The sequence below is a fragment of the Hakea prostrata genome, chromosome 2 (genome assembly GCF_041222555.1).
Source record: "Hakea prostrata isolate BN-2017 chromosome 2, UWA_Hpros_2, whole genome shotgun sequence".
Taxonomy (NCBI): Eukaryota; Viridiplantae; Streptophyta; class Magnoliopsida; order Proteales; family Proteaceae; genus Hakea; species Hakea prostrata.
In genome coordinates this window covers 11,309,097-11,336,801 of record NC_142601.1, presented here as the reverse complement: position 1 = coordinate 11,336,801, position 27,705 = coordinate 11,309,097, and the positions used below count along the sequence as shown (strand labels likewise).

General features: G+C 37.9%; 1 protein-coding gene and 1 long non-coding RNA gene across 4 annotated transcripts; one reads left to right on the top strand and one right to left on the bottom strand.

Moving 5' to 3' along the window:
• Window positions 1-710: 710 nt before the first annotated feature.
• On the top strand, window positions 711-17,555 carry LOC149023725 (uncharacterized). Of its 3 annotated transcripts, none has more exons than XM_089144225.1 (2): window positions 711-3,476; window positions 16,876-17,555. In XM_089144225.1, the coding sequence occupies exon 1, from the start codon at window positions 784-786 to the stop codon at window positions 3,385-3,387; it is 2,604 nt and encodes an 867-aa protein (XP_089000351.1). In that variant the 5' UTR covers window positions 711-783; the 3' UTR covers window positions 3,388-3,476; window positions 16,876-17,555. The 3 variants fall into 3 exon arrangements, with proteins under 3 accessions (XP_089000351.1, XP_089000352.1, XP_089000353.1); XM_089144226.1 differs by lacking the exon at window positions 16,876-17,555 and adding an exon at window positions 14,841-16,364; XM_089144227.1 differs by lacking the exon at window positions 16,876-17,555 and adding an exon at window positions 10,838-14,739.
• Window positions 4,775-7,536, bottom strand: LOC149023726 (uncharacterized). Its single transcript, XR_016171412.1, has 3 exons — window positions 7,415-7,536; window positions 7,211-7,328; window positions 4,775-5,884 (listed from the first exon to the last, which is right to left on the bottom strand). It is a non-coding gene; the product is annotated as an uncharacterized LOC149023726 (long non-coding RNA).
• Window positions 17,556-27,705: the final 10,150 nt, after the last annotated feature.

Below are 27,705 nucleotides of genomic sequence, written 5' to 3'. Positions count from 1 at the left end.
CATGTTGGTTATTACTTGTGTTCTTTATTTATGTTTTGAATTAATATGTAACATACTAATGTATCTCCAACATGTTGAAGTGAAAATTGACTGGATTGAATATGCAATAGATCGTCTCTTAGGGCTTGTTTGGTTACATGAATCCAGAGATTTCAAATCTCTAGATTCATGAATTCAAGATTTATACCCGTTTGGTTGTAAAAATCCATGGATTCATGAAATCTAAATATTCATCTTTTTACACTGAAAATGTGAATCTGTAGAGTTATGGTTATGCAGTGAAATCCAGAGATTTCATCCCAACTATAAAAGAGCTGAACATTTCAATGGAATTCTCCGAACTTCAACTTTCGAACGAGAATGAAGAGCTCTCTAGGTTTTCATTCCATGGATTTAGGTTAACCAAACACTTAATTTTATGAATTATGACTCTATAGATTTGAAGTTTCTAAATATTTGAAATTTCCTTACTCAAGTAACCGAACAGGCCCTTAAGATATTACTAGACACAGGAGTTAACTCATGCGCATGGTTTAAAGTTTTGGAGGGTGAAAAATACATTATGTAGACGTTTTTCTCCCATTTTTTAATTTTAAATTAAAATAAAACATTTACTGGTAAACACAAAAAAAATAACTTGAAGATGCTAAAGGAGAGCACGAAAAGCTTAAACATTTTTTTTTTTTTTTTGGTTCAGAAAAGCTTAAACATTGCACCCTGCCATATACTGATTCATTAGTACTGGGTTTATCGACGCCGGCGTCTAACCCTCGATACCAGCCGATGAGATTTTCAAACATTTCTTCGCCAATCTCGCCATGGATGTTCCGTCATTGCAGAAACGCCACGCCCTTCTGCTCGCATACGCTAAATCAATCCTTGAGCTCAGAAACAGTGATTTCGGAAGAACCCATCTCCAGATCAGTCGTTCCCGTAGAATCCACTTCAGGGATGGAGTTTCCAGAGAAACTAAGTTCGTCGATTGAGATTTTGGAGCAACCTTCTTCTAGAGAATCCAGGTGTGCCCAATCTCCCTCACCTTTTTCGCAAATTCAACATGACAAAGACGTTACTCAGGATAATGTGATAGAGTTTCTAGTGAATAACCAGCACGATCACGTATCTGCTTTAAAATATTTCAAATCTGAAAAACAGAGAGGTTCACCTCTAGGTGTGGAAGCTTTGTGCATTGTCCTCCATATTCTCGCGCGGTCTTGGAGATCTGCTGCTCGAAAGCTACTGGGTCAATGCCTTTCTGATAATTCTATACCTAGGGCAAGCATTATGGTTGGTCACCTAATTGAAAGCTCAAAAAGATGTCAATTGGATTCCCGTGTATTCAATTATTTATTGAAAAGCTATTTACTAGCTGGGCGGCTCGATGAGGCAGTGGAGTGTTTCGAGACAATGAGTAAGAACGGCATTGTCCCTCGAACAGCATACAGAAATAGTCTTCTGTATGCTTTGGTTCAAGCCAATATGGCTGATGAAGCTCGGAGATTGTCCTGGAAGATGCTGGAAGAAGGGATGGACTGCGATTGCTTTACTCTAAATTGGATGATGCGTGCTTGTTTAAAGAGAGGGAAGCCTGGAGAAGCTGTAAGGTACTTTCGTGCAATGAAAGCTAGAGGGTTTGAAGGAGATTCTGCCACATATGGGACTGTTATTCAGGCTGCTTGTAGGAAATCTGATTCGAAAACTGCGTGTGAATTGTTGAGGGAGATGAAGGATATGGGTTGGAATCCGACTGAGGCCACTTATTCAGATGTCATTCAGACTTGCGTAAACCGGGGGAACCTGGTGGTGGCATTAAGAGTAAAAGATGAAATGGTAAGGGATGGTCTTCCAATGAATTTGATGGTTGTGACGAGCCTAATTAAGGGATATTGTGCACAAGGCGACTTGGATGGTGCTTTAGATTTGTTTTCCAAGATTTGTGATAATGGTGTCCATCCAAACAAAGCCACATTTGAAGTTCTCATTGGAGATTGCTGCAGGAATGGAAGGATGGAGAAGGCTGATCAGCTTTGTACCCAAATGAAACTCATAGGAATCCGTCCTAGTGTCTTCACTGTTGACTCTATGATCAAGGGGTTCTTGAAAGCTCAGTTGTTGGATCAGGCTTCTAGGCTTTTTGATGAAGCAGTTGAAAATGATGTAGCTGATGTGGTCACCTACAACATTCTCATCCGCTGGTTCTGCAAACATGGCAGGTTAACTGAAGCTTGCCATCTATGGGAAAAGATGTTGAGCAATAGGGTGGTACCGATTACAATGTCTTACAACATCCTGATACATGGCCATTGCAAAGCAGGTAATATAGACTTAGCATTTTCAGTTTTCTCTGAAATGCGTCAGAGGGGTATCAAACCTAATGTGATCACCTATTCACTTATGATGGATGGGTATTTCAAGAAAGGTGAGATTAACCAAGCTTTCAGTGTTCATGAACAAATGTTGAGTTGCAGGATTTCTCCCAATGACTTCATATACAATACAATCATAGATGGTCTATGCAAAGCTGGTCAGACATTTGATGCCAGCAAAATGTTGAAAATTTTCAAGGAAGAAGGCTTTATTCCCATTTGTATGACTTACAATAGCATTATTGATGGATTCATGAAAGAGGGTTCCATAAACTCTGCATTGGCAACATATCGAGAAATGTGCGAGAGTGGAGTATCCCCTAATGTTATTTCATATACATGTTTGATTGATGGTTTCTGCAAAAGCAATAATCTTGATATTGCTCTGAAGATTCGGAATGAAATGAAGGGAAAAGGTCTGGAGCTCGATATTGCAGCATATAATGCCCTTATAGATGGTTACTGCAAAAGAGGAGATTTAAGGCATGCACATGATCTTTTCACTGAAGCTCTTGAAGTTGGTTTGACCCCAAACAGTGTTATTTACAACAGTTTGATTGTTGGCTTTAAAAAACTAAAGAACATGGATGCAGTAGCTGCCTTGCATAAGAGAATGGGTGAAGAGGGAATTCATTGTGATTTGTCAACATACACAACCTTGATTGATGGGTCACTTAGATCAGGCAATTTAATTTCTGCATCAAAGCTTTACAGTGAGATGCTAGATAAAGGTATTGTGCCAGATATTATCATGTTTAGCGTTCTCATACATGGTCTTTGCAATACAAGGCAGCTAAAGAATGCACATAAAGTCTTGGAGGAGATGGATAAGAAAAAAATTTCTCCTAATGTTCTTATATATAACGCGTTAATAGCTGGACACTTCAAGGAAGGAAATTTGCAGGAAGCTTTCAGATTGCATGATGAGATGCTTGACAGAGGCCTTACACCTGATGATATGCTTGTAAACTCAAGGTTTGAAGGGAAATCCCCCTTGCTGGGGCTTGAAGTGGTTATATAGCTCTTCAAATATTTCTCTCACTAGCTTCTGCAGAAAACACCTTAGAACCTTCTGGCACATCTTCACTCATACCTGCAACTTCAAATCAAGTGAGTTGTTTTACTGTACCTATACTTCACCTTTGTTTTTTCTCTTCTGTTCCACACTGGTTTGGTCTTCTTTTTTTTTTTGTCATGGTGTAAAACAATCTGAAACCAGGTAGTATTTTTCATTGCTTGGCCTCTTCTGTTTTGTCTAGGAATGTAGCGTGTCTAGTGACCATATAAATAATGCATGTCATAATGATTATTAAGCACAGGTTTCTTATATATCTCATGGTTATCAAGGCAGCTAGGCAACCACAATGTTTGGTCCTTTTAACTTTTAAGTTCCTTAGTGATAAGGTGGCTGTAAGGCACAATGGCAAACAAAGTAGCATATGACATATTATATGGTTCTTCTTATATGCTAAATCTTACTACTATTGCAAAAGCATGAACTCATAAAACATGGCTACATGTTTCTTACAAAAAAAATCCTTGTCTTTTCAAATTATTAGACCTTTAGCCATTAAATAAGGATACCCAAAATTGTGATTTGCTATTTTTAATAATAGTGATAAATATGATATTGATTATTAATTTTTAATTAATTGATATTATTGAACATTACTCTCGCTCTTCTCTCCCTCTTGAAGTTTCCTATTTACTATATCTTGTACCCCATATAGTTGTTCACCTTCCAAGGCACTACAATTTACAATTACAACAAATGAAGTCTTGAGTTATTTACGTTTGAGTCACTTAGGGGTTTTATGGTAACCATTCTGTGCCAAAATTCCCACTTCAGCACAGAATCTATTTTTTATGCTTCTGTGCTGAAGTGGGCAAATTTGGCACAAAATCTGTTGTGAGATCTTGTATGGTTAGACACAGATGGGCACGTTTCTCGCCTATCTTGGCACGGTCTTGTATGGTATGTAAAAAGTCGAGTGAATGGGCCGTTTTTTCTCTTTTTTTTTTTTAATAAAAACAAAGTAAAATACCAAGGCTCCATCTTTTATAGAATGGTTTTCATTATTTGTCAAAAACAAAATTAACACTGAATCTTGGATCACCATCATACCTGAAACTTTCTGGTGCTCTTCCATTTGAGCTAGGATTCTCACCTACAAAAACACATGTTGGATCAATCCAAAAGAGTCCCTATTATGAAAATAGCCATAAAATAAATATTTTTCTTCTATGACAAACATAAGGTTAAGCAAAGAACCTACTTCTAGTCATAAAAAAAAAATATTATTCTCAAAGAGGAGAGAATAGCCATGACTTCCAACAACAAATCCAGTTAAGTTGCATTTCAATTTTCACAGATCATAAATGATAAAACCACATCTTTCATGCAACGCTTAAAATTTAGAAGCAACTCATCTCCACAAGACATAAACAAACGATCATTAACAACTAAAACACATCAATATCTTAACCCAGGCTAAAAAACCATAATATAACTTGCTAACTATCTGAAATCAGAATTAGAAATTCAGTAGCAGACACCTACATTTACATAATCTATTCACATAAAGATGAACATCAACAATAAACTAAGACTAACTTTATAGAATGAAACGACATGGTTGAAGTTCAGAAAAGCAACTTGTGCATTCAAGCTACCTTAATCCCAACCACCCCTTCATGAGAGCCATTCAAGTGACAAGAACTGCATAGAAAACATGAACAAGCTTGCACAACACATTTCATGAACAAGCATAATAGATGAAATTTCAATGCATGTGATTCATAAAATTTTCATACTAGGTCTTCAATGGCTTCCAACAATGCCTTATTTTGCAATTTCAAATCACCCACACTCACAAAGTTTGGCCTTTAGTCATCGTGATTAGATACAAAACCTAATCTAACTATTAAATGCATTACCAAAAAAAATCTAACTATTAAATGGTCATGGTTCTAAATAGTCAACATGATTTTAGGGATGTAAGGAATCCAAGTCCCACAAGTTGAGATGCCTTTTTTGAAAACTAACTCTATAACAGTATAAAAAAAAGAGTGAAAACTACAATTAACAATCACATAGACGAAACTAGGATAGATGTGGTTAATAAGGTTGTTTGCAAAAAAGATAAGATGATATCTATTTCACTATCAATGAAGAAAACGTGTGTATTTTTCCCTAAGAGTACTTAGCCAAGAAAACGAGCAAAAAAGTTACCTTGTTACCAGTGCAAAAAAGATAAGATGATATCTGTTTCTGAATGTAGCAAAACAGTTACCTTGCTACCAGTGAATATCTTTTCCAAGAACATCAAAACCCATGAAGCAGAACAATCTAACCTTCATAGTAATGCTTTCTGAGTTCATGACAGTTAAAGATACAGAAGAAATGACTGAATTTTTTTCCTGGAGAAAAATTAGAAAGAAGAAATGAACTCACTCCTATGATTTGATGAATTTGTATGTTATGATGTCAATACCATCAATTAAGGGCAGATTATCTGCTGAAAAGTAAAATTGGAATACATCAAATCAAATTCATTTAGCCGTTGAAATTAATCAAATTAGGTTCAAAGGACAAAATAATAGTATTGTTATCAAATCAATCTCATTAAAGCATTCATGAATATGTGTGTTTACTCTTTTACATGAAGACATGGATGCTTTCATCAGTTTGATGCTATATTTAGCTATGAATCACTAAACCATATATTGTTTTCTTCTTTATCTAAATTTGGTCAACCCAATACTTAGTGAGATTTAACTTTTAAGAGCAGATTTTCAGATCAGATTCCACACATCATGAAATAGACTCTGTTTCAGCTCTTATTTAAAAAGCCAAAAGGAGACCAGGTTTAATATTTTTCAGTCATGTAAAATTATGTCAGTACCAAGTGTTGTGCGGTTCTAGTATTCAATTGGGTCAATTGTGCTTCAGAAGACAATTCTATTGCAAGTTTATCCACCTTATAGAGTGTATTAGACCATCATCACAAGAAACCAGGAACCAACCACTAACATTTAACCATAAACACAATTAAAGTGAGGAATTATGTCCTAGAATCCAACAACCCAGCAGTAGAAGAATCTAATAAAGATGGAAGCAAGGAAAATACAAGACTACAAGTGAAAACTCATAAAAAGAATAGACACAAATTCATTTTCCATCAAAAGCAGACGCGATTTTGTGTCTTGATTTCCAAAACTCATAAAAAAACACAGACACAAATTGGGAAAGTATAGAACAATGCCTTTACACATTTCCATTTGTTCCTTTGGAAACACTAGTGTCTATACAAATGGAAGCAAGAAAATACAAATGGCTTGCTACCTACGGTTAGACGATTCAGGATACAAGACTACAAGTGTGAAAACTAATGGTTGCTATATTCAATTTTGTTAAATGTTGTTTTCCCTTCAATTTCACGTCATCACGTTTCTCATCCAAACTTTAGGGATTTTATGACCGTTTAGGTTGTAAAACCAGAGATAGAAGAAAACCGCGAAACCATTTCTGCAGGTTTTTGTAGGACTCCATAGACACCGTGTGCTAGGTAGAGCAGAAGAAGAAAAGAAAAATTTGCACAAAAAATGGGAGAGACAACAATCCACAACCGAGCCAGAAGAACAAAGAAGCAGAAGACGAGGTTCCAATTGCTCAAAAATTGTTAGGGAAAAATCCACAAGCGAGAATCGTTAAAACCCCAGGTTCCAATTGCTCAAAACTTGTTAGGGAAAAAAACTTACAGACTACTTTTTGTAAATAATAAACTCAGACTACGAAGATGAGAAGAACCTGATTGGGTTACCACAGAAGAAGAAGAAGGTACCTGGTGGCAGTGGGATTTGTGGATTGTCGACGGAGAGTAGAGTCCGAGTGAAGTGGCGAACAAGAGTGCAATCACGCTGGAGCTTTTCTTCCTTCGGTTGTACTGAAGATTTGTCTTTCTGAAACCAGAAAATGAGACTTTAGCAGAGAGTCGTTTGCAGAGATCTTTAGCAGAGAGTTGAGACAGTTGAGCGAGATGAGAGACCAGAGAGAGACGAGACGAGCGACTAGAGACGACATCAAGTTTGTTGAGCAGAGAGGCGAGATAGTTGAGAGAGACGAGAGAGGTGAGCATAGCTTAGGGTTATCGATAAAATTACATCGATAACCCTAAGCACCGTCACGAGCCTCATTTGTGCCCCGCAATTTCACACGTTGCTCGTGTCGCCCTTCTCCGACAACAATTGTGTGCCAAATGCTCGGTTTGGCACATTTTTACTGAACCAGCACATAAATTTTGAACCGGTTTACCATACAAGATTTTTGTCATTTCTGTGCCAAGACGGGCAAATGGCCCAGAATAACTGTGCCAGAATCGTTACCATACAACCCCTTATTATGGGCTGAAGCTCGTGTTATGTCACTTATGTGCGCCCAAAATTATGTTTGCGTCACAAGTTGACGGTTAAAGACCATTTATAGAATTCAAATTTTGAATCTAATAGGATTAAATTAGCCCTTGAACCATGATGACCAAAATAACCGCCCACCCACACCCATCCTCCCTGCCAGAAATCACCCACCACCGGCCCCACCCTGCCGGAAATCACCAACCAAAAAAAGGGGGGGGGGGGGGAAAGCAAGCTACCACCACCCCCACCTTCATGGTGCACTTTCACCATCGCCCCTCAGTGCCCTCCAGCCTTTGCTCGCTGTTACCACTTCCGCTGGCTCTCCCATGTTTAAGACTTGACTGGGAAGAAGCTCAGATACATTGTGACATTCATTGTCATCATCCCACTCTGTTAAGAACAAAAAGGTTAGGTTGGGGAAGAAGGTTGCAAGTTACTACGATGGAGATTGGGTGTGAAATAGATGGAGATAGGTTTCTTAATGTTTTGATGGTCAAATACAGCGGGAATAGAAGCAGCGCAAACTAGGGTTTGGTTTCTGGTTTCAGGATAGAAGAAGATGGATAAAATCTACTCTAGGTTAACAGTGATCAGAGATTCAGAATGAGATGCAGCCTCAATGGAGTTTTCCTAGGGCTGTGCAGGTGACTGTCCCCAAATGATAATATTCTGATTGTCAGATTGTTCTTTGTAGGTTTTAGGGGTTGTAAGTGGTGTTCAGAGATGGGAAAAACCTAAGAGAACAATTAGGTTGGGGATGAACAATTGCTGAAGACCTTGAACAGCAGCTTGATTAATTGAGGTGGTACTTGAGCTCTGGCAGAGAAGCCAGCAACTAGAAGATGCTTTGGAAATCGAGCAGCAGCTTGATAACAATCTTATGCCTTTTGGAACCCCACCGTCTACAACTTCCCTCTCTTTTTCTTCTTTCATACCACTGAAAGAAATTAGGGTTAGTGTTGTGGGTTTCTTTTCTTTTCCTTTTTTGTGTTCCATGATTTCTGGTAAGGGCCAGTGGTGGGTGATTTCTAGCAGGGTGAAAGGAACCTAGGGATTGAGTATGCTATGAGAACAAGGGTATATTAGTAATTTTCTCTTTAATTTTACATTTGGGTATTTGGTCATTTAACAATAGAAGTTAACTAGGCTTAACGGTATTAGTTTTTGTTGAAAACATGGACTGAGGTTTCCTAATTAGAATAGGATTATGTTTCTTCATAAGTCTAGAGTTTTATTTCTATATTTCCTTTTTCTACTTATTATAGGACTTAACTAGGTTATAACTATAAATACCCTATTGGGGTCTTGTGAATACTTAACTTTTAGAGGAGCAATTTCTCACATTACAACATGGTATTAGAGCAAGGTTTTGTTTGCATCCTACAGAGGTACTGTAGAAATTTTTTTTGAAGTCGATATTCACATGTTTGTTTTCTTTTCGAGTATTCTGGAAATGTAAATTGGGTGATTAAGTGCATGTCTAGGAAAATTTTGTCTAAGGAGTCTGGTATTTAAGCGGACCGGTTGTGTCCCTTCAGTCTTTCTTGGAAACTTTCATGGTGTATTTTGCTTCAATGATATACCAATTGGAGGTAACTTGAGGAGATACTTTTCACGTGAATTAGTGAGAGTAATTTTGAAAATATTTCAGGGACTTTTTCGTAAATTTTGAAAAAGTTCAGGGACTTTTTGAATAATTTTTCTTTGCAATGATGGATGATCCCATATCTCCTTTATCTGGTACATCTGAAGAGTCTCCCATGTTTTCCATTTATAAGGATCGTGAGTACGCTTCAGATAATCACTGTGAAACTTAATGAGACAAATTATCTTAGATGGTCTCGTTCAGTTTCCCTTGCTATTGGTGCTCGTGGTCTTACTAGCCATCTTGATGGAACTTCTACCAAACCTTCCACACTTAGTCTGCAACTTTCCAAGTGGTATAAAGATAAATGCTTGGTCATGGGTTTTCTCATCAACTCCATTGAATCTAGCATAGCAGAGAATTATCTCCTCCTTCCTGATGCAGCAACTATTTGGAAAGTTACTAAAGATACATACTCTAGAGTTGGCAATGATGCACAGTGCTTTGAAATTAGACGGAAAATCAATCAGTTAGAGCAGAATGACCTTCCTCTTTCTCAGGTCTATAACACTCTTCGGGGATATTACCAGACTTTAGACTTCTATGAGAAGTTTATACCGAAGAATGCTAAAGATGCTATTGCCTATCAACAATGGGAAGATAAACAAAGAGTTTATAATTTTTTGGCAGGATTGAATATAGAATTTGATCAAATTCGCGCACAGATCCTTTCTAGAGAGCCTTTCCTTTCTCTGGCTCAAGTTTATGCCAGGGTAGATACCGAAGATAGTCGAAGGACAACTATGGTACACACTCAAACATTTGATAGATCTGGATTGGTGGCTAGTTATGGCAATAATAAATCTAGTTCTAGTAATTTTCGCCCTCCAGTAAAGTGTGAACATTGTGGGAAAAAGCGTTATACAAAGGACAAGTGTTGGAAGTTGCATGAACGTCTAACAAATTCCCGTGGAGGAGGTAGAAATAGAATCAAGGGCAACAATCAAACATTTGCAAATCAAGCTAGTTCTGACACCCTGAGTACTCCAACACCTTCGCCAATTGATGTCCAGACTTGACTCATCTTCTCCAGTACCGACTTCTAGTACAAGTATAGCCTATGTCATTTATCCCTTTGTTGATCCACAAATCCCCACAGGTATTTTTGGTTGTCACAATGTCAATTTGACTTATCCCTCTTGGGTAATCGACTCTGGGGCAACCGACCATATGACAGGCTCATCTACTTTATTTCATACTTATTCATCTGTCCCTATTGCTTAGGATGTTCGAACGGCTGATGGGTCTCTCTCCCCTATCTCTGGGAAATGATCTATTATCTGTTCGCCTTCTCTTACCTTATCTAATGTCATGCATGTTCCTAAGTTTTCGGCTAATATTTTATCTATTAGTAGCCTTACTCGTGATATGAATTGCAAAATATCTTTCTTTCATTCTCATTGTGTTTCAGAACCTGGAAACAGGGCTTACGATTGGCAGTGGTAGACAGAAAGGGGGGCTCTACTTAATGGATGGGTCCCCATCAACTCTTTCTACAGTCTTTAGTTCCACCTCCCCTGCACTTTTTACCTTATTACAGTGGCATAGTCATCTTGGCCACATTCCTTTACCTATTTTGTCAAAATTATTTTCTGATCTGATTAAAAGGTGCAATTTAAAAGATTTTTATTGTGAGACATGTATTTTTGCCAAATAGACTCGGCATGTTTACCCTATTTCAGATAATCGTAGTAAAATTCCTTTTTCAGTCATTCACTCTGATGTGTGTGGTCTTTCTCAGACCGTGTCTGTATCTGGTCATAGATGGTTTGTTACCTTTTTTGACTGTTGTTCTAGGACCGCATGGGTTTACTTCTCCAAAAAAGTGACGTTTTCTCACGCTTTCAAAATTTTCATAATATGATTACAACTCAGTTTGGAGCGACAGTCAAAATCCTTCATACGGATAACAAAATTGAGTACTTGGGTGGCGCATTCCCTTCCTACTTAGCAAACCATGGCATCATACACCAAACTAGTTGCGTCGACACTCCACCTCAAAATGGGGTTGTCGAACGCAAGAATAGACATCTACTTGAGGTATCACGTTCCCTCATGTTTTCTATGCATATGCCTCTTCGGTTTTGGGGTGAAGCCGTTCTTAGTACAGGATATCTAATTAACCGAATGCCTTCCTGAGTCTTAGACCAACGCTGTCCCTTTGAGGTTCTTTTAGGTACAACAGTCTTTAGAGTCTCACATAAGGTTTTTGGATGTGTTGCCTTTGTCCGGAACCACCATGTTCATGGAAAGTTAGATCCTCGTGGGTTAAAGTGCATTTTCTTGGGTTATCCTCCTACACAGAAGGGGTTTTAGTGTTATCATCCTAGTAATCGTCATTTTTTCGTCTCTATGGATGTGTTCCAGGAACAAATTCTTTTTTTTTCCCTTACACCTCTTCAAGGGGGAGAGTTTTAATGAAAAGGTTCCAATGTTGATTCCTCCTTTCAATATTTCTCCTGAGATTCCTACAGATGATCCTCCTTTGGATGATATATACGGGGAGACTAGACCTTTGAAGACCTATAAGAAAAAGCAACAAGTGACCCCTTTTGAACCAAGCCAGTCAAAAGCTTTGGTTCCTGGCCCTGAACAATCCCTTTCTCCAGGTGAGTCTGTTTTTGACCCTTCTTCTAATCCTACTTTAGACTTACCAATTGCATTAAGAAAGTAGCCACGAACTTGCACCAAACATCCTATTTCCAATTATGTTTCATATCAGTCTCTATCTCTAAAATTTCAAAGTTTTATTTCCTCTTTGTCCTCTACTTCTATTCCTAACACTTGGCAGGAGGCATTATCTCACTCAAATTGGAAATAAGCTATGGATGAGAAAATGCAAGCTCTAGAGAAAAAAAACAAAACATGGGACTTGGTGACTTTGCTCATAGGAAAGCAGACTGTTGGGTGCAAATGGGTGTTTGATCAAGTACAAGATAGATGGGACTGTTGAAAGGTACAAGGCAAGATTGGTGGCCAAAGGTTTCACTCAGACTTATGGCATTGACTACCAGGAGACATTTGCCCTTGTTGCCAAGATGAACACAATTCGTACTATTATTTCATGTGCAATTAGTAAAGGGTGGAGTTTACAACAATTAGATTAGAAGAATGCCTTTTTGCATGGAGAACTCCAAGAAGAGGTATATATGGATATACCATTCGGGTATTCTACTACAGAGACTTATAGGAAAGTGTGCAAGTTAAAGAGGGCTTTATATGGGTTGAAGCAATCTCCAAGAGCGTGGTTTGGAAGGTTCCATAAGGCAATGATATCTAATGGCTTTAAGCAGAGCAATGTAGACCACACTTTGTTTATTAAAAGAGATGGTTGCCACACTACTATATTTTTAGTATATGTGGATGATATTGTGATCACAGGCAGTAGTGAGGATGAGATTTCAGCATTAAAGACTTTTTTGGGAACTGAATTTGAGATCAAAGATATGGGAAAACTAAGATATTTCCTAGGTTTAGAGTTTGCATATTCTACTAGCAGTGTATCTCTATCCCAGAGGAAGTATACATTGGATCTTCTTGAGGAAACTGGAATGCTAGGATGTAAGCCTGTTGAGACTCCTATTGAGCCTAACCTACACTTGAAGGCAAAGGAAGGAGAACCAGTTGACAAGATAAGGTATAAAAAATTAGTGGGAAAGTTGATCTATCTATGTCACACTAGACCTGACATCACATTTGCAATTAGTCTTGTTAGCCGGTATATGCATGATCTCTATTCCTCACATTTGGATGCAGTATATCGAATCTTGAGATATTTGAAGACTACTCCAGGAAAAGGAATTTTAATTTCAGCTCATGGACATTTGAGATTGAGGCATATACAAAGATGTAGGTTGGGTAGGATGTCCAGATGATAGGAGGTCTACCTCTGGGTATTGTGTATATGTAGGGAGGTAACTTTGTGACTTGGAGAAGCAAGAAACAGGTTGTAGTTGCACGGTCCAGTGCCGAGGCCGAGTTTAAGGCGATTGCTCAAGACATTTGTGAGGTACTATGGCTTAAAGGGCTGCTTCAAGAGGTTGGGACAGATTTGGAGGTTCCTATACAATTATTCTCAGATAGTAAGTCAGCAATCAGCATAGCTCACAACCCAGTACAGTATATGTTTAAGCCAAAATGTGTTCTCATAGTTGTTGATGCATGATTGGAATTCAATAAGAGAATGCAGCACAGAAAGAACAAAAACATAAAAGGAAAAGAAAAACAATGAGAAGGGGATGGGAACTTAAATTTATTCTGGGGTTTTCAGATCTTATTCTACTCACGATTAGACTTTCCAGTTGCACCTCAACCTTCAATGTTCCACACTGCCTAAATTGAGGTCAATGGAAGCCCTCCCATCCATCTGGACAGTCTCCCATCTGTATCTTTCTTTCTCCTGCTTCTTAAGAATCATTTAGTCATTCTAGATAATCCTGGGCTGCAAATGACTCCATTTTCCTCCCTTTTCACTCTCTGGTTTGACTAGCTGTCTGTTTTTTAGGTATGATGGGATAAATATAGTTGGTAACTTGACGTTGCCTTTAGCAATTGTCTCCACCATCCTTTAAAACAAGTTCTGGTTGAAATTTCAGAATTTTGTTAAGTTGAACATATTTTTGTAACATCGTTTCATTTCCCACTACCTGGTCTGCTCACTGGTTAGAGAACTTGTTTTGAGAACTCAGCTCTGATCCAACTCAAGCAGTCAAAAAACCAAGGTAGAGTGAGATTTGGTGAGTTGGTGTGCTTTCTTTTTTTTTTGGTTGAATTGAGGCCAGTGGGAAGCACATTGATTACGGTAAAATATTGATTCACTGAGGTACCTAGGTAATGTTTATGTTGCCGTTAGCCAAAATGAACCACAAAGGTGACATCAACCTGGTTCCTGAGATCAACCATACCTTGGCTAGGCCAGTTCAAGGGTTGCTAGCTAATAGTTGGGCCGAATTCAAAGTTGATTTGCATAATGGTTAATAACAATTAACAAGAGTAGTTGCCTGATAGAAGGGGCGTAACTATGAGAGGTACAAAAGAGTGGGGGATTATTCAAATTGCATATCTGGTAACCAATCAATCCAACTGCCTAAAGATAAATAGGAAGAAAGAAGAGGATAAATGGATCCACCGATCAAACAAATGAATTTATCCTTCTTACTGTTTTTCATTTTTTTTAAGAAGTTGAGTTAATTTAGGGTTCCTCATCTCTGTGACAGGAGACAACCATTGTATGATCATTAGTCCTGAGCAATCCTGTTCTATAGCACATTTGTTTTAATCATTCTTTGTTTTATATCTTCCCAAACTGCCAAAGCAATTAGAAGTCCTCAGAGTGATGAGCCCAGAATGCAACTTGCAGCAGTTTGATAGAACCTGAAATAATTCTACTGAAATTTCCTTGAATTGGTCTGCAGACCTGAAATTTGGGAAACACTCACTATTTGGCATGCTAGATGGGGGCACTCCTCTTGCTAATTTCCCCAGTGGATGGCGTTGTTGACAAGGAGTCAGACAGAAATATGCATAGCAACAACGTTAACAAGAACCAGGAAGGGGCTGATACTTCTCCTGAAGACAACACGAGAAGCAGCATGTGGTTCTAATCAGAGTTAATTCAAGTAACACAATCCTACTTTCAACTTAAATCCCCGGATTTGCTGCAACTAACTAACGCACTCCTATGGTCGAAGAGTGAGCATAGGGCACATTTCAAACAGCTGATAATGTTGGTGGTATGCCATAACTAGCCACTGTAACCCGGGTGCAACAGTCCACTTTTCAGGCCTCCAGCGCTGCTGAGGAGGTGCAAAGTGTGACCATCTCAAGTGCAAGTCAAGACAGTACCTCATCTCAACCAGGGGAAAGCCAGTTAGTTCACCTATTGGGGAGCACCAGTGGGACTCAAGTACAGAAAAGTCAGACAGCTGCAACATCTGGAACAGCTGGTTGCAACATATGCCAATAGGAAGTGCACAGTAAGCCCATGCTACAGTAGAAGCAAGGAGGAATAGAAGCTTCTACTGGAGGCCAGGAATTCTCAATTGCCTGTGAATCAAAATATTAAGTCCAAAGTCAAAACACTGTTTAGGTTTTGTGATTTTTTAATCTTTTTAGGATGTCTATTAGCCACATCAACATTTCAGATGCTCATCATATTATCAGCATTAGCAAGCCAGAAATGATGGATCATGTAGTGACATCAGCAGACAATGTTAATCATGTGATTTACCAACATCAGTAGGCTGGTGGCATCATGTTATCAACAGCAGCAAGATAGAAAGAAAGACATCATTTTGTCAACATCAGCATGCTGGAGACAAAAGCATTGTGTTGTAACACCAGCAGGCCATGGTAACCATATCATCTACTAACATTTGTAGGCTTGTGGCATCATGTTTAACATCAGCAGGCCTGCAATGTAATGCTTTTTGTTTTCTTTTCCATTTTTTTAGTCAATTTTGTTTGCAATTTCATTTGCTATTATCTTCTTGTTGATAATTTGATTTGGAGGTTGTCCTTCATGTCATTGCAATTATTGAAAATAGAAGTCCTTGGAGAACTGTCCTGGTATAAACCACTTTTGCTTGATCAGAAGTCAGGATCTGTTTTTGTTATGTTTGTGTTTTCTGCTATGGTCTTCTGAGGGAAATCAATATTCTGAGATATCCCGTCTTATATCAGAATCCCAAAAAAAGGAGGATGTTTTGTGCATGTTCTCATTCTCTATAATGTAACACTGTAAAGCCTAGGGAGACAGTCCCAAATATGTTTCGCATGCTACAATAACTTGGTAGGAAAACTGATGTGAACCAAATCCTAGGTTCTAATTGTCTATGCATGGCCCTAGAATGAAGCTCAGTCCAGGATCATCCCTGAGAATCAGCAGTCTTCTAGGGCTGAAAGCACCTTCAGTGGATAGTTTTTGAAGATTTACGTTTTGTAAGGGTTAGGTTAGGGTTAGGGTTAGGGTTAGGGTTTGGGTTGCTTTGGCAGGCTTAGGGGTCTGGGGTTTTAGTTTGCTGTAATTGCAGTTTCAGATCTGTAATTGAAGTTAAGGTTTAGGTAAATTAGGTTTTGAAGGATTCTAAAGTTAGGGTTTCTTAAATTTGAAGGTAAGTTGCAGAATTTTAGGGTTTGAGGTGGGGGAAGGGGCTGGAGTTCAGGATCAAAGGAAGGGAGTGAGGTTTATGGTTCAAGGGGAAATGTTAGGTCCAGGGTACGGGGGTCCTATAGGGTTTAAACTAGTTGCTGCACTTCTCGAGTTTAAGTTTCTGGAATTTCCAGAAGTGGTGCAGGGCTTCGGAGAAACCTCTATGAGTTCCATCATTACGCTTGAGGAATTTGGGATTTTAAGTGGAATAGTTAATTTATGAGTTTGAGTTATTTGTTGCAATAAATCAGTTTAGCTGGGCTGGTTTACAATTACATTCTGTGTGAGATTTTTTGCAGGTTATCGAACAGCAGGCAGGTGTACACAGATGTAATGCATTGGTCAACTTGATGGAAGAGAAGTACCCATCATACCCAGCTGTTATGAATGATGAGAGGGTGCATGAACATGTGAAGACAGTAGGGAAGCTTCTGCTAGATCCCACTAACGTAATGATAGGCAGGAAGGTGATGGCAGGTGAAGATTTTGCTTTCTATCAGGAAGTGATTCCTGGAGTGATGTTTGGTATTGGAATCAGAAACGAAGCAGCAGGATCTGTTCACTCCCGGCATTCCCTTCACTTCTTTCTTGATGAGGATGTGCTTCCTATTGGAACAGCATTGCATGAGCAGAGATACGTCTGAATGAGTTTTCATCTTAAGATTCTAAAATTTGATGACAAAGATGTTATGAATGAGTTTTCATCTTAAGATTCTAAAATTTGATGACAAAGATGTTATGGCTCACTGTATATCTGCTTAAGAAGCAAATTTGACAATCTTTGCTGGTTATAGGCAGGCCTTAGGGATCAATGTACCTACTCCTGTGGGAATGTCTAGGAGGTCCACACCACCAGAAAACCCTACGATGTAATATCCTTTGCTCTGTTCTTTATGGTTATCTTAATAAGATGGGTTCTGAGCACGATGAAATTGGGAGGATTTTGTAGATATTGCTGTATCATGGTTCTATCTAGAGGTCTATGATATAATGGGAGTGTAGGTGGTGCAATAGATGAGAAATTTGGGCTTTCTTCTTGTTCTTTTTTTTTTAAATAAAAAAAATTAGAATTTTTTGCATGGCTCCCCCTTTAGTGGGGCCCAAATTGGTGACTGCCCCCTTAAGGAGGATGTATAGGTCTGTAAACGGACCGGATTCGGCCCGGATACACCAGTATCCGAATTCAAATCCAAATTCGGCAAAAATTTAGAGAAGGCATCCGAATCCGAAACTTTATCGGATATCCGATAATAATCCAATCCGATAAAATATCCGATTATTGATTGATAACTATCACTTTTTTATATTTTTTATTATAAATTTCTAATTTTCGATTACCCGGTATCCGAATCCGATTATTATCTATTTTTAAAGAAAAAATGTTAAATACTTTACTCTATTCGGATATTATCTGATCCGATAAGCAATTATCCGACTCCGAATCCGATTGCTTAACGGACGGATAAGAATATTTTCCGGTAAGAAAATTTTCGGATACGGATACCCTTAAATGAATGCGAATTCGGAGGCGGATTTCAACTATCCATTTACAGGTCTATGTATTCCACGATGCCCCTTGTGCGTAAAGTGAAAAATTCCATGTTACCCCACTTAGCAGTCAAGCCTTTTGACCGTTAAATTTGGGGTGTAAAATCTCCAATATACCCTGGTATGTATAAGTACGAAAGTACACCTTTCATAAATTAAATGACCCAATTTAGGTGGGCGAAGGAATTCTTCCTTCCCTTCACCCGTCTTCATCCCTTCGCCCATCTTCTTCCCATACCTTGCTTGAAACCCATTTGCTGGCATTTCCTCAGATCACTTTGAAACTTTTTCCAGTCTTCAAATTTGCATCCATGCAGTCCTTTCCAAGACTGAAATTAGAGTCCCTTAACACCTCTTTTAGCTTGAGAAAAAACTACACCTTGAAATTCACGCCCTCTCATAGTTGGAGAATATTCTTCACTACTGTGCTCTTCCTTTATAACACTATGTTAGGTTTTTTATTAAAATCTATATTATCTATATATTAAGTTTCAAAATTAGTTTTTGCAAGCATTTCTTTTATTTAATTGCTTTGTTTGTGTGTGGGACCCTTGAGGTAAGGGTGGTAATGAGGCACCATGAGTAAAGGAGGCCCTTCATGATCTTGGTTAAAGGAGGCCCTTCATGACTTTGGTTGGGCTCTTCTGCTTGGTCTGGGTCTTAAAAGTCTTGATCATGGTGATGGGTGGACTCTTGATGGTGGTTACTCAATTCTAACTCTTGACCTTTTTTCTCATTTCAACTTCTGCCTTCTGGCCTTCCTGGTGGGGGTGTCTTTGTGGGTTAATTCTTTCATTCCAGAGTGATTGAGGTTACTTCCAGTGTGGGGGGTTGGTCGGGGTTTTTCCATTAGTGGAGGGGCACCATTGATTCTCCATTAGTGGAGAATTGATTCTCCCCTTGTGGGGAGGTGTGGTTTGGGCCTATATAAACCCAACCCTTCCTTGCATATTGTGTGCTATTGTGACTCTCCTCACTCACATTATTTGTTTTACAAAGTTCATTTCTTTCTTGAGTTGTCTAAGTGTTGTGCTCTAGCTTTTGGCTCCTTTAAGGGACTAGAAGAACTACCTCATCTTCTAGTTGGAGGTTGCTTTATCTTGGAGGTGGTGGTGCGAAGAACCCTTGGTAGTAGGGTGCATCAATTACCTTAAAGACAGCATCAAGGTGTGACTCAACCTCATCAATCAGTGGTTCGTTCGGTTGCTACTTCAAGCTCTTCAAATTTGCTAAAGATCTTCATCTCTCAATTGTATTGCAATTTCACTTTTATATGTTTGAAGAATTTTGTAATACAATTACCCCAACACACTACTACGTAGTCTCTTGGAACGCAACCTAATCTCGCTACGAGAACTACTCCCATTCTTTGTAGAGAAACCATTCGAAAAATTGTCTCCCCGACTCCTTGAAGACATAACTCCACCTCACCCACCTCTCTTGGTCTTGGTCAAGAACCCACTTTAGAAAAGTTCAAATTTTGCTGATAAGGAAACTTAATAAGCAAATCTCATGCACTGTTTTTTAAGCTCCTTTGCCAAGGATTTCATTGTATCGCTACAAAAAAAATGAACCCAAGAACCAAATTGAGGATTCTAATGGTGAAAACAAGAAAAAAGAAAATGAAGACAGAAGAAGAGTGGTGCAAGGTTACCCTTCCATTGTTAGATTTCATTTATTTAAATAAATAAATATTAAAGATTTTATTTCTCATAATTATGATGTGGTCCAAACATTCTTGATTATTACAACTTAGTTCTAGGTAACGCCTTGATAACCATTTAGCGGTTACCTGGAGGTGTTTGATGGGAACACTATTTTTACGGGCTCAAGACTGAACTTGTATTCTGAGAAGAAAACTTACTGTAGTTTTCTTTGATCTCTGGTCCTTGTTTTGTTAGCAAGAAAAATTCTCTGTCTCTCCATCATTTGGTTACTAAGGAAAAATTGGAAGAACTGGATTTCTTCGACATTGTAGATGACGACCTTCTCGAAGAACTCACAAATAATTTCCAAAAACAAGTTTCCATGGTTATAAGTAAGTACATTATCTTGTCTTTCATATGATTGAACTAAGAACATGATTAGTTAGGTTCTTGGGTTCAATATTAAGTATATTGATTACTTTGTTGAAGTTCTTACATTTGTTATCAGAGCCATGGTTTTTCTTCTGCCTGGAATTGTTTCTGAAATTTCTGTGGATGATCCATCATCCATGAGGCTATTGATTTTGAGATATTGATGTTTGATCTATGAATCCATTATCAAAGTTGTTTAAAAAAAATTTAAGGAATTTTTCATGTCCATTAGAAGTCTTGGATGTTGAAAATTTAAAATCAGAGAATTTTGGACGTTTTTGGATCCCGTCTCCGATGACAGAAGATTGTTTCTGTCGAGACAGTGAGCCGTCTGGGTGAGACGGCGCGCCCTGTAATTGTGTTAAATTACAAAGTGTAGACAAAATTGTCCATTTGCTAGATGATGCGCCGTCTGGGTCAAACGACAGTCCGTCTGGGTCAGACGACAGTCCGTCTAGTGGTTGTTTTGCCTCTTTTTAAGCTCAAAGACATGTATTTTTTGGGCCAATTTTGGGATTGAAATGTCATATTAAATAACATATTTGAATAATTTGGATTAGCCACAACATCTTCATTATGAAAAATATGTTCATATGTAATGATTATTCTTTAGATCACATGAATGAAAATCACATTGAATTCTACTTGTACATGGGGACATGATATCTTGCCCACAGAAAATATTGTTTCTTAATGTATGATTAGGATAAAATATGAAGTTGTTGTAATTTCTTAAGTAGCCCATAGGTATTGAAAATTTTCAATTTTTTAGTTTCATTGATTTTTAGATAAAATCATTATATGTAATATCTTTGCCCAGAGGGAGGTTTTATGATATATGATTTTATGTATTTATATTAGTGTACATTGGTAGACTAATAATTATGTTTGATAAGTTGTGCTTCTAAATTTATTATAGTAAGTATGCTTGTTGATTCCTTTGCAAGAGAACAAAATGTTGTATTCTCTTATTATGGTGTTTCTCTATTTACTAGGGTCAACTGTACTGGTTGGAAAGAGTCTGTACTACTGAACTTGGCTACCGTGACCTAGGCTATGCCATCCACAAGGCAATGCCTACGGTACCTACTGAATCTAGTACTAATCAAGAGATTGAACTATACGAATGATGGGAGCGATCCAATCGTTTGAGTATGATGTTCATCAAGTCGTGCATTATGCCTAGTATTCATAGGTCCATTCCTGAATGTGAAAATGTTAAGGATTTCCTAGATGCTATTGAGGCTCAATTCTTGACCTCCGACAAGGCACTCGGGTGCTACGCTCATTAGTAGGTTGGTTTCAGCCAAACTCACGACTATAAGAGGACTGCGTGAGCACATTATGCAAATCAAAGATATCTTTCCGCAACTCAAGGCACTTGAAAATGGTGGTTTCGATGACTTTATTGTGCACTTCATCTTGTAGACTCTTCCCCATCACTATGCCCTATTTAAGGTCTTATAACACACTTAAGGAGATATGGTCAGCTAATGAGTGTCTGACCATGTGTGTTCAAGAGGAGGGGCGTTTATTGTAGAAGATGGGAGAGTCTGGTGAATCTGCTAGTGGTCTCAGTTTGAACCAACCGACTTCCAATAAAAACTGTAAGAGAAAAGGAAAGTTGCACAGTGTCAAGCCTATTATGAAGGACAATCTTAAGTGTTTCTTCTGTAAGAAGAAGGGGCACATGAGGAAAGATTGTCCTAAGAGACAGGCATGGATGGAGAAGCATGGTAATCACCTTTCTCTTGTGTGTTTTGAATCTAATGTTTGTGTTTTACATAATGACTAGTGGATTGATTATGGTTCTACAATCCATGTGTCTAATACCTTGCAGGATATTCTCAATCGAAGGAAAGCGATGGGAAGTGAATGGTGCATCTATTCTGGAAACTATATGTCTTCTAGAGTTTAATTTATTTTAACAATTAGATTAATGTCAAATTCAGGACATATTTTGTTTTTAGAACATACCTTTTATATTCATGATTTTTTTTTCAGGAATTTTATTTCTATATCTAAACTAGTACCTTTGGGATATAATTTCAACTTTGTTATGAATTTCATTTTAGGTATTTAAGAATTCTGATGTTGTTGGTTGTGGTAATATGCTTGATGATCTATTTAAAATTATGTTGAATGATGTTCCATATAGTTTAACTGCTTCTAAGATAAAATAAATATTAAACGTAATATTGTGAGTGAAACGTCGTCACTCTTATGGCATAGGAGACTAGATCATGTCTCCATTAATAGAGTTAAATAATTAGTAAACTCTGGAGTTCTTGAAACTTTTGATTTTACTAATTTTAAGACTTGCTTAGACTACATCAATGGCAAGCATACTAACAAGTCTAAGAAGGGTGCCAATAGGAGTTTAGAAACATTAGAAATTATACACACTGATATTTGTTGCCCTGACATGAGCTTAAGTAATCATAAATATTTTATTACCTTTATTGATGATCACACTAGATTTATATATCTATATTTGCTTTATAAGAAGAACAAAGCATTGGACACTTTTAAGATATACAAAGTGGAGGAATAGAAACAATGTGGTAAACAAATCAAAATAGTGAGATCATATAGGGGTGGTGAATATTATGGTAGATACACAGGTGATGGACAGGTACTTGGTCCTTTTGTTGAGCTTCTCCAAGAGCAGGGTATAGTTGCATAATACACTTTGCCTAGTACACCATCACATAACAGTGGTGGAGAAACGAGAAATAAGACATTGTTAGATATGGTGAGGAATATGATGAGTAACTCCAAATTACCTCTTTCTCTATGGATGGAACCTCTTAAAACAGTTGCGTATATTATAAACAAAGTTCCAACCAAGGCAGTTCCAAAAACATCGTTTGAGTTATGGAAGAGCTGGAAACCGAATTTAAGATATTTACACGTTTGGGGCTGTCCAACTGAAGTAAGAGTATATAATCCATATGAGAAGAAGTTAGATCCAATAACTATAAGTGCAATTTTTGTTGGATATACTGAAAAGTCCAAGGGTTATAGGTTTTACTATCCAAATCATTCAAGTAGGTTTGTTGAGTCAAGAAATGCAAGGTTTCTTGAGAATGACATGATTAGTGGGAGTGATCGCCTCAAAGACTTGGGCTCTGATAGAAGAGATAGTGCGGTTGGTGCTCCTTGATCTAGTGAAATGCTGGTTGTTAGCCCTAGTTGGATGGACATAAAGAGACTAGTGACTTGAGACCCACGTCCTACAGAAATTGCTATGGAGAATCAACCAATTCGGCAACAACTTCTTCTAGAGGTTGGTAATATGGCTATTGAAGCGACCTTAAAAGATCATGGTGAAAATCCTCTATATCAGGAGCATCGTGTTGAGGAGCAACTTGTTGTTCAGCAACCCCAACAAGTGGTTGCTGAAACAACATCAAGGAGATCTATTAGGGTCAAAAAATCAGCAATACCTACAGATTATGTTGTATATTTGTAAGAGTCTAACTACGATATCACTACTGAAATAAATCCTTAAATGTTTTCACAAGCAATGAATGGTGATAAATCTGGTTGGTGGTATGAAGCTATGAAGGATGAGATGGACTCTATGGCACATAATGATGTTTGGGATCTTGTTGAGTTGCTTGAAGGAAAGAAACCAATTTGTTTTAAATGGGTCTTTAAAACCAAGAAAGATTCATTAAGCAGCATTGAGCAATACAAGGCCTGATTAGTTGCCAAGGGATTCACACAAAGGGAAGGCATTGACTATAAGGAGACATTCTCTCCTGTGTCAACGAAGGATTTCTTCCACATCATCATGGCGTTAGTTGTCCATTTTGATCTAGATTTACATCAGATGGATGTGAAACAGCATTTCTCAATAGAGATTTGCATGAGGAGGTATACATGAAATACCCTAATGGGTTTATTTCGAGTAGTGGTGAACAGTTGGTTTGTAAACTTAAGAGATCCATTTATGGACTTAAGCAGGTGTCTCGACAGTGGTATTTGAGATTTCATGATGTGATCTCTTCATTTGGTTTCGAAAGCTTGGTTGCTACTTCTACCATGGAAACTGAGTTCGTATCCTGTTTTAAGGCTACTGTGCAAGGAACATGGTTGAGAAACTTCATTTCTGGGCTTAGAGTTGTTGAGTCTATCTTTAGGCCAATGAAGTTATATTGTAATAATACTGCTATAGTGTTATTTGCTAAAAATAATAAGAGTGGAAGTTGAAGTAAGCATATCAACATTAAGTATTTAGCAATAAGAGAGCGCATTAAAGCTAAGGAAGTGCTCATAGAACACATAAGGACCGAGCAGATGATTGCTGATCTGTTGACAAAGGGCATGCCACCTAGAGCTTTTGAAGATCATGTTGTCTGTTTGGGACTTCAAGAAGATTTATCTTCATGAAAAGTAATTATTACACATTCTGATGTAATGACTGTTATGCAATTTGTTTCTCATTTCCATTGTACACATTTCTATTGAGATAACAAACATGTTGGACCAAGAATAAACATTTGAGGTTTATTCATAAAGTTGGGTTTATGTAGGAAAATAAAGATTGTATTGTGATACATGGAAGGTACCGCTTGAGTCAAAGGTGTCTAAATCATTTTTTTTTTTGGTAGAAAAACATCTTCATTCAACTGACGGCAAAACCGAGTTGGTCAAACACAAAGTTGGTGCTAGAATTACATTCAAACTTAGTTCATTGTCTCTTATGGGTGCTTACATTAATGCAGATTGGGCTTGTTGCCCTAATACTAGACGCTCTACCAGTGGATTTTGTGCATATCTTGGTGCTAACTTAATCTCTTGGTCATCGAAAAAACAACCAACTATTTCTTGCTCCAGTGCTGAAGCTGAGTACAAATCCTTGGCTATTACAATCTTTGAACTATTATGGCTTTCATATCTCTTGAAGGATTTACATGTGGAGCTTTTGCCTCCTATACTAGTCTATTGTGATAACTTGTCTGCTACACAAATGGCAGCAAACCCAGTTTTCCACGCTCGAACAAAGCATGTTGAGGTGGATTACCACTTTGTCCGTGATTTGGTTGTAAACCACAAAGTTCAAGTTCAGTTTGTGCGTTTTGAAGCTCAGGTTGCTCACATTTTTACCAAAGGTCTACCTACAACAACTTTTTTCTAGCTACGCTCCAAACTATTGTGGCTACCACCCCATAGTTTGCAGGGGGATGATAAACCAAAGTTTGAGTGAGAGACAAACTCTTTAGTTTAGAGTTTAAATTATATTTCACTTGGTTACTTAAGAGTTGGAATTCTATTCAAACTCTAAACTTAAGAGTTGGTATTCTGTTTAAGTTTGTTTCCCTGTATTCTCCACTTCCTATTCATGTAATTGATTAAATATAAATACAATACTCAAGCAAATGTGAGAGCTTGAGCATTCAAACCAAATCTCAGAATTCTTTTAGTAACAAAGGATTCAAAACTAGCACCGAGTCCCAAGAACATATAAAACAAGATCATTGTTAGGAACAATGTGGGAGGCAGAAGCAAGAGAGTCTACAATGCTCTTCATACGGATGAAATAATCTGCTATAGAAAGAGATCATTTCTTAAGTGTTTGTAACTGATAATGCAACTACATGATTCGAGCACGTGACTAAGACCAAAATAATCACTCAAGGGCATTCCAAACAGCAGCAAAGGTCTGAAGGCCAATAACCTGTGCCATCACATGTTCCGTCATCATTGCATTGATCCAGCTAAGAAGAAGCTGATCACCCCATTCTTCATAATTTGGGTTTGTAGTTTGGACAGTAGGATCAGAAGAAAGATGAATCGTCTCTGTTGGATGGGCAATCGGTCCGTCGAGATATCCATACATCTTTGTGGCATGAAGGATAGGTAAGAAACTGGGAACGCCATAGGAGATAGTTTTGGCGATCAAGTTTGATGGAAACCTAATTGGTGATGTTGGATAGAGGACTTAAATAGGGGTGTAAATGGACCGAATTCGGATCGGATAGTGATATATCCATATCCGCATCCTATTATATTCGGACGGATTCGGATAATATCCTTCGTTTGGCGGTTTTGTCGGATCGATGTAATCGGATGTTATTTTCTTAAGTCTTCTTCTAAATGAGCATGAATATAATTGAATACGTTTTCCGCTTACTCTTTCCTTTTTTTGTGAGGATTAGGTTTAAAATTTAAGAATTTAACAACTTTGGTAGTTATTTTAGTAGAAAATCTAGAAAAATAGTCACATATCATAGGTAAAATTTATAAAAATAAGAATAATAAATCTAAATAAGTAACTTAATCGGATAATTTTATCGGACGGATAATAATCGTTCAGAAAGGGGTATACCATATCCGTATCCTATTAATAATCGGACGGATTCGGATACCCCTCGGATGCGGTGCGGTGCGATGGAGTGGTTTCGGTTATCCATTTACACCCCTAGATTTAAGGGAGATTGAAGGGCTGCAGCGGATTGGCAGCTATGGGTAACAGCGAAAGTTGAAGAAGTCGACATGGAGAAGAAACATAGTAAAGAAGATTAGTTCAAGTGGCTAATTGATACCATTAAAGACTTGCTCTGCTATTGAAGTGATTGGCTACTCATTCACGTAATAGGTTGTAAATTTATTTACAGCGATGGCAGTCTTCACTCCTTGGGAGTCTTTACCGTAGTTACATGAGATTGGGTTTAGTGTTGGAACAGGTATGTGTTATAAGGAAGATTAGATAAAGTAGAACTGATCAAGAGAGATTCGGGTCATGTGAACTCAAGAAGACTGGGTAAGGTGGGACTCAAAGACCCAGTTCTTCACGTTTTACTAAGTTGGTTAATCCTATCGTTTCTTTTGATGATTTCAAGTAATATGTTGTGTTTGACAAAAACACTAGGTATAAGTGGTTGAATGCTCTGAAAAATCAGCTGGATTTGCTTGACGTGTTCCTTCATTTTAAATATTTAATTGAAAATCATTTTTCTTCAAAGATCTATTGTTTACAGAGTGATGGTGGAACTGAATTTCAAAGCTTATTAAAAGTTTTAGCAGACAATGGAATCTCCCATCAAATTTCCTGTTGTTATGCACCACCACAAAATGGAATCACAGAACGAAAACACCGGCGTGGAAAAATTCAGGTCTGCCTTTGTTAGGACTATAGTGTATTTACTTAATAGAATTCCTTTGTCCACATTAGGATTCAAGTATCCATTGGAGGTCCTTTTCCACGTCAAACCAGATTATAATGCTCCAGACTTTTGGTTGTCTTTGCTTCCCGTAGCTACAGCCATATGCAGCGTACAAGCTCCATCCTCGTTCAAAACCATGTACTCTTCATTGGCATCCTTCCTCTTACAAATGATACTTATCTCTTGATCTTGGGACTGGCAGAGTATATACATCACGGCATGTTGAATTTTACGAAAGCAAATTTCCATTTATAAAGTTATCTAGTGTTGCTGCTTTGACATTTTCCGGTGGTTCATGAACCTTTGGGAGATGTCGAGCAAATGAGGT